We start from the raw sequence: 8,361 nt of genomic DNA on the forward strand, positions 1-8,361 counted from the left end.
AGGTATATCGTATATAATATTATTAATATCGAATTAATATTTGTTGTGTTTGATAGATTTACTTTTTTGAAGCCTATAGGTACCTACCTACTACCTGTAGTACCTATAGGTACTTATTTTCGGTATTATATGGGTCGAGTTATGAATCAGTGTATTACAATATTAATTAAAAAGCATTTTTTTTTTGTAGTGACAGCTGGTGGTGGTTGCAGATTAACATGCTTTAAAAGATTTGATTATATCATTAAAACTGACGTTTGTTCTCTGTCTGTATATAGTCTCAAAACTGGTCCATTTATACGCGCAGAGATCAAGGACAGACGAGTTAGTTATATTATAAGTTATAACCGAAACTGGCGCTTAATGCTGATTTTCCTATACCAATCGGTGTGAGAAGGAGGGTACTTTGTAGATACCACGATTCAATAATTTGTGAATTACAAGATTATTATACGAAAGATTATTATTTTGGGAATTCCCTGGAACTTGTTTTCGTTCTGTGATCATATTCACTTTATTCTTCCACAAAACTGCATAGGAATACGTATATAATTAAATATCATAACAACATTAAAATATATAGTCAACCATATGGTCACTCTTTAGTCTAGAAAACCATTAAAATAAATTTTACTTTGTAGTTTATAGTTTTATACCATACTATAATATCAATTAAAATTATGCAGTTAGGTATAAATTAATTGTCATATAAACAGGGTGTTCAAAATGTTCAGAAACGTTAATTAGACTAATTAGGACTGAATAGACTGATAAACAAAAATATGATATACCTTTTTTTTTGTTTTTTTCATGGTATCGAGAACCGGTGGGGGGGACTGCGTTAGCATTACGTCCCCTCGTAGCATTACGTGCCCTCAAATATGATATACCTAATTGATATGGTGATTAATTATTTTACTCAATAATCAATGTGCTGCAGTTCTATCTGTTATTGTTTTATGTAGATATATAAAAATATGCAAACATTAATTAAAGGATGTCTACATTTTTTCAACACCTTGTATAGTATTGAATATTGTACAATGTACATAGTTTATAATTAATGTGACAAAATGTATAATAAAAATAACTTAATTTTGTACTCATATACCTAACAACCTACCTTTTGCAAAACAACAGCTAACGCACAAACAAGTATGATTGATCAATGGAGACCTACGACCAAAGTCCTTGGTGTAATACTCCGTCTGTCTTTACTGACCTACACATAGGGTTATTACTTATAAGTAAAATAATAAAGCTCCGTGTAATTGTCTATGACGTATAGGTGGTGAAATAATTAAAACACTATTGAATAATTTAATAATGACAAGAGTTCTCGCAAATGTTATAGACTTATAGTGACGGTCAATGGTTACGGAGCTTTGTTACTTTACTAATAAGCAAGTACATATTATTATGTATTATAATTAATATAGGTATACACAGACCTTGAACCGATTTTTAGGTGTTTAAAATCAATAAAGTATATGCATAGAATTGACAGTTGTGTATACTTTAAATATCAAATCTATAAAAATATTTACGCAAAATTTTAAAAGTTATAATATGACGTCGGTTGTACGACCAGCTTGCGTGCACGACAATCAGTGCAATCAAAATCATAAATAATAAATAAACTATTCCTCGTGATAATACGGTTGAAATTCAAATCTCACGCCCGTTAACGTTACAGTTATTAGAATATCGACTAAATTATTCAAAACAAAATTCACACCACGGTTATTATTAAAAAATAAAAAAATAAATAATACTTGCTACCCATCTCTTCCCTAATACCCACCAGTCGGTGAACGGTTATCATTCCAATTTTTGGTGAACACATATTATGTGTAGTTGTTGCTGGAGATTATTAAAATTCTGTACACAATGTATTGGAACGAGTTGAATCCTCAGAAACGAAATGTCTTGTTCAAGTTCGATAATTCGGACGTGAAAAAAGACAAGGACCGAATTATTGTAAAACTCAAAACGAATGTATTCAATTTCGTTAGTTTGTTTTTATCATCTTCCAACATCCACGGCCTTAACCACTTGACAGACAACATGAGGCATTACATCGAAAAGTATGTGTCGTATACATTATACATTATTTACATACGAATATTATGTTTTATACATATATTTTATTTATAATAAACGATACGATGATATTCTCATAGGTAGATAGTCTTCGAGACTATGTCGTAAGACGTATCACGCAAGACGCATGTAACAAACAGGCTTAATAATTATTTTACATAATATTATAAATATTATTATTTGCAAATTGATATAAAAAAAATAATAGAATATTTTTATCTAATTATTATATTGAATTATATATTGTGTATTTTAAATATCACAAAATTAATTATAATCTGTTATTAGTAGTTTTTTTTTAATGCTTAGTATTTATAATATGGTTATATTTTTGGCAGTGTAAGGGTATAGCCCTAGCTGAAGCCTACTATATATTTCGTCCAGTAAAATTCCACCTCTACCCTAATTCAATTAAATCTCCACCAATGTGGCCTAGTGGCGTATTTAGAAATAAATAATTGGTTGTTTGGAGGGAGTGACCACAAAAAATTGTTATCTTATATCCTGCTCTTTTATTGGGTTCATTAAAATATTGGAACTAATTTTTTTTTTTTAATATTAAGAGGAGGTAACTCCCGCATGCATTGTCACCGTTTTATGTACTTGTATAATATATAGCATTTGTACGTTCTGCAGAATATTCCATTCAACTCTATTATGCTTAATATTTAAGAGCATTGACCTGCTGTCAAAGTTAAAAGTAAGGATATTATCTAGCAAATCTCATAATTTATAAGTTTGTTTTATATTATATATGTAAGCGACTTATGAACATTTATAAATAGTAAAATGGTTATACACTGGAGACAAGGGCTTATACTATAGTTTTCGTATAAGTCTTATTACTCCAAACTAACACAAAGAAAAACTTTAAAAACAATTTTTTATAAAGTTTTGAACATATTGAATCATCTTCTAAACAAGTTTTGTTATTGATATTTACAACTCTGTTACATAGGTATATTGTCAGGTTCATTTAATTTATAACGATGTATACCTATTTCACACAAACCACCAATCACTAATAATTTACTCTTGCTTCTATAATTTTATGTGACAGATTTATTTGGGTCATTGCAATATGTTTGAGTATCTACGGTTCAGCAATACTTGGTTCATCCACTTGGACTCGTTATCAAGAAAACCCAACTGTGATATCCATGGATAGAGAGTACAAGGAATGGACAACTTCACTTCCAGCAGTCACTTTATGTCCTACGAACAAAATTGATGACCAACTTTTCGAAGAGCTCGTACAGAAAAAGTAAGGTTGGATCGAAAATACGAATCGTACAATAAAATCAAACGCCTTAACTATGACGTGTCAAACTATAATGTAACAGGAATGTCATTTGATGAATATATAGTTAAAAAATAAAAAAATGTATATCGATAATAAAATAAATTTTTATTTTTTAGCAATTTTTTCATAATTTGTTAAAGAATATTATTTACTCGTTTTTACACAGCACCCATGTAAATTATTAAGGGTTCTAACTGCAGCTTATATACGCAGTGCAAGATATTAAAACCAAGAAATCTAACCAATTGGGGTGATACCTCGGTGAAATACTGAAACTTAATATATAATTTCGTTTTGTCTTATAATGTTCAAACCGTTCGCATGATAAATTAATCTAGGTACTATTATGAAATAATATTTATTTAGTTTTACAAACTACACAGAAGAGGAAAAAGAAGATTTACGGACGTTTCTGGTGCAGTTGGCAAACGCCACTTACGGGACGTTTAACGAAGTGCCCGCGTACGATCGGATCTCGCCGAATGAGTACTTGCATTATATCATGTCTCTGAACGGTGATATATCGTACACGATCAGTAACAGTCACGTAGAAATATTTTCGTCGATCGAATTGGTGCCCAGTGTAACCGAGTTGGGCTTATGTTATTCGTACAACGGGTACGTTGCCCCTTACAACGATTACAAGTAAGTACCTAAATGTAAATATAATCGATGCACGCGCAAGTGGAAATTACATTTTATGAAAATCTTGAACGCGTTTTGAGAAACATAGGTAATAGTACCTATATTTTCTTTCGCAGATATTGGTTAAGACGGAACATGAGCGAGTTCCCGAAAATAGAAATCATGTCCGGCACCCCGTTGGATGGTGACATTTTCGTTCAGATAACGTCCATGAATTTCGGTTACTTGGTGATAATAACGTGTCTGAGAAGATGACGGTCAGCGCAACTGTTTGTTTTCTATCTCTGGCCCCCACGAAACTGCATATAGACAATACGTGACTGTAGATACGTGAAATTTTCACTGGTTGTTTGTATTTACATTTTCTATACATGATAAAATTTTAAAAATATTTTGATTTGTTTTGAACTGTTTATGGACATTTTCAGTTTTCAATTTTATTAGTTTTTTTTTTCTATGAATGCCAATAAAACTTTATTTTTTGAGTAAAAATACTTGAAAATTTAATGCATGGCTCCTACTATATTGTTACAATGACATTTGAAAAATATTAAAAATCCTTAGTCACAGTTTTTTTTTATAAGCATTTAAAGTTCAAAAATTGACAAAATATGTAAAAATCACAAAAATTTGCAAATTATTTTGAGTTAAGAATTCGTAAACATTTTTGTTTTTAAATCTAAGATTTGAAAATGTATTACAAGATTCCACCTAATACTGTCTATTTTATCAAAAAAAAAAAATGTCTACAAAAAAGTCAAATTAAATTTTTATGAGCGTTTGAAATTCATATTTTTACAATATTTGATATTCGCTTGCTTTCTGAAGTGACGATTTTCTTATTTTATTGTAATTAAAAAACTAATGACTGTATAGATACTTCAAAATTTCACTGAATGTTTATATTAGCATTTTCTATATACGATAAAATTTTGAAACAATTTGACTCTTTTTGAGCTGTTTACGGACATGATCAGTTTTCAATGTTTTTATTTTTTTTTTCTATAAATATCAATAAAGTTTTATCTGTTGGGCCAAAAAGTGTAATATTTTAATACAAAGCTCCTGATATATTGTTACAATATCAGTTGAAAAATATTAAAAATACATAGGCACAATTTTTTTTTATAAGCATTTAAAGATCGAATTTTGGCAAAATTTATCAAATTTTAATTTGAATAATTATTTTGTAGTTAAAAATTTATAAAATGTTCAACTTTTGTATCTAAGAATTGAAAATTTAGAATAAGATTCCACGTAAGTAGTTAATTCTGTTACAAAAAATCTAAAAAATACATTTACACAGTTTACTTTTATAGTCATTTTAAGTTCAAATTTGGACGAAATTACATATTGTATAACGCGTTATAAGTACCTAATGAATATTGTGATATGATTAATTTGGAATTTATTATAGGTACCTATTATAGGTCAATTTTTTTTTAATACCATATAAAATATTATGTCTTATACCTAGACTGACATACCGTCTCCGCTCAAAATCGTTTTTCTTATACAATGATATTATATCATTAAATTCAAATTTAATACCATCCATTATACAGTGACCCACTTGTAATCTACAGTACAGCAGAACGACATCCACTTGCCCACCTTTTTTTTTATGTTTTTGAGTAATCTTAGAGTAAAATCGCTCATTAGAAAAATTACGGAGCATAATATTTTTAAGGGTATGACGTATCAATTTATCTAAATATTATCTAAAAACGATTTAAATATCATTTAAATTTACAAAAAAATTTTTTTACTTTGAAAGTCGAATACAAAGTCAAATATAGTAATACAATATAAAATAGGTACATCAAAGTATCAAACCCTCAACAATATTATCTTCTACAATATTATTCTCTATAATTTTTGTAGTAAGTGGTTTTACTCTAAGATAGGGAACTCAAAAATCATAAACAAAGATTTTAGGTGAAAGTATTTTATCTATGTAATAGATAGAGAAAACAAATATTGCGCTGATATCCTCTTAATAAATATTATTTTTTCCGCCGAGATGATTGGTAATCATCATTGGCATAATAATTAATATATCATGTTAGGGATTTGTGCACTCCCCCTACGAAGTACCCGACGTGGCGTGCCGCATTTTCCCGTCACCAGAGAATTTCTACAAAACGCTGGACGTGACTGCTCTGAGCATATACAGTACGCCGGAAATCAAATACCTCTCGCCCAAGCAGAGGGGCTGCAGGTTCTTGGACGAGAGTGAGTTGGAGATAAGTGAGATTTATACGTACAACATATGCCGGAACCAGTGTCGAATGGACCAAGCGAGAAAACTGTGCGGATGTGTTCCGTACTTTTACAAACCGATTAGTGAGTGACTTTGCTGCAGTCGTATATATTACTTGTTATTTCGCATATCATATAATATAGGTATTTGAAATGCATCGATAAAATCGCATTGACAGACAGCGTAGAGGTATTGGCAAGACTTCAAGTACGGGTTGGGGGTGAATTTAGTATTATGACCATGTCGGTAATTCGTGGGACCCTCCAGCCATCACCCATCATAACCCCATCACAATGTTGAAATAAATAAATTTTTTTTACGCCTTATTATTCGATTTCCGGGTCCAAAATATTTTACTTACATGACTTTATACATATACCTACCATTATACCAATATACAGTAGCATATCCAGAACTTTATAATGGGGGAGGCATAATGGCCCACTGCTTATATATATTACTAATTATTATAATTATCTTTTTGCGATTTCCCTAACCATTATATATTATATGGATCGCAGTATCACACTATTTCAGGCATAATAAGATTCTGGTAAGCGCAATATACTGTAACTCAATATAAGATTATGTAAAGATATATCAAAATAAACATGAGGCCCATTCTCTGATCCGGATATATCCTATCTATAGAATTTAAAAAAAGAGCCCAATCGGCAATCAATCATCGTTTTTCTACATTAAACCTTAAATAACAAGATAGAATTCGATATAACCATTCAATAACAATGAACTTTAATTTCAGAAAAATATAAAATATGCGATGTCAAAGGGATGCATTGTTTGGATCAACATAAAGGTAAATTTAACTACAACATTATATTGGTTTTGCCAATTAAATATGATAGAAATATCTTTTACTGATTTTTTTCAGATTTTCTTATAAAACTGCGGAATACAACAGGTATTGATGAAAAAGTAAACTGTGGTTGTTACCCACCTTGTGACGATGTTAATTATATCGTAGAAGGAGACAACACAATTCAATGGTAATAAAATATTTAAGTACCTGATTACTAATAATAATTAATAAACAACTAAAACCCAAAATTAATTTATATATTATATAACTGTAAAACAAATATTATGCCGTTACTGTTGGTTGTTTGGCAATTATTACTTATAATTTCATCTGTTAAACTATTTTTCAACACGGTAACTATGCTTTTTTTCAGGTTCTTAGGAACTAATTTAAAGTGGGGACTCATAAAATATCCTCGTATGCGTTTGAAAAGAAACGTTTTATTCGGTTTCACTGATGTTTTAGGTAGGTAATCAAAAATGAAAATAAAAGATCAATTCCATATTTAATGCTAATTATGAATTATAATTTATAATAATCAATATGTAATAAGTAGTAACATACTTTATGTACTTACACTTTTAGTTTCGATTGGAGGCACAGCGGGTTTGTTTCTTGGATGTTCAGTATTAAGTTTCCTGGAGATAATTTACTTCTTCACATTTCGTCTGGCAATTATGTCATTGTGTGAGAAATAAGAAGCATTATTATTATTATTCTACTACGGCATTACCTATTCTATTAATCTTATACTTATTGTTTTAATTTATCTATTTATCTCTACGATTAGTAAATATGAACCTAAGTAGATTACAGTAAGTTTAAACTTTAAAGAGTTATATTATATTATTTGTTGTTACACTATTGTTATTTTAAGGTTTCACTTATATAGGCTAATAGGTTTTAGTGTTTTACTAATACTAATACAAAATGAACCAATTGAACACTGCGATTATTAAAAGTATTCTGTCTACGATTATCTGTGACAAATTTATTTGTATTTAATTTACATAGCAGGCCAACGCCCTAGATAAAATTATAATAAAATATAGAATAATATGCACTTATAACTCGTATTAGACTATATTGACAATTTAACGTTATGTATTTTTATGATAGGTAATATATTATAGTAATTACAATCAATATCCAATGGTAGTTATGCTGTGTCCGCAATTACCAATTAAGATTTAAAATGTATATGGTATATTATTAAAATATAAGTAC

At 29.4% G+C, this 8,361-nt stretch overlaps 1 protein-coding gene across 1 annotated transcript; it reads left to right on the forward strand.

Annotated features, from left to right (window-relative positions):
- Positions 1-1,890: 1,890 nt before the first annotated feature.
- LOC103307922 (pickpocket protein 11-like) lies at positions 1,891-8,134 on the forward strand. Its single transcript, XM_029486374.1, has 9 exons — positions 1,891-2,087; positions 3,155-3,367; positions 3,773-4,051; positions 4,168-4,279; positions 6,121-6,397; positions 7,078-7,131; positions 7,207-7,321; positions 7,508-7,599; positions 7,720-8,134. Exons 1-9 carry the CDS (start codon positions 1,891-1,893, stop codon positions 7,830-7,832), a joined length of 1,452 nt encoding a protein of 483 aa, XP_029342234.1. The 3' UTR covers positions 7,833-8,134.
- The last annotated feature ends 227 nt before the right edge of the window (positions 8,135-8,361 follow it).

Source organism: Acyrthosiphon pisum, chromosome A1 (assembly GCF_005508785.2).
Source record: "Acyrthosiphon pisum isolate AL4f chromosome A1, pea_aphid_22Mar2018_4r6ur, whole genome shotgun sequence".
NCBI classification, from domain to species: Eukaryota; Metazoa; Arthropoda; class Insecta; order Hemiptera; family Aphididae; genus Acyrthosiphon; species Acyrthosiphon pisum.

Coding starts and splice junctions, on each gene's coding strand:
- LOC103307922 (XM_029486374.1), top strand. CDS start 1,891: ATGTATTGGAACGAGTTGAATCCTCAGAAACGAAATGTCTTGTTCAAG. Junction 2,088..3,154: donor ATGAGGCATTACATCGAAAA/GTATGTGTCGTA, acceptor TTCTATAATTTT/ATGTGACAGATTTATTTGGG. Junction 7,132..7,206: donor TTGTTTGGATCAACATAAAG/GTAAATTTAACT, acceptor GATTTTTTTCAG/ATTTTCTTATAAAACTGCGG.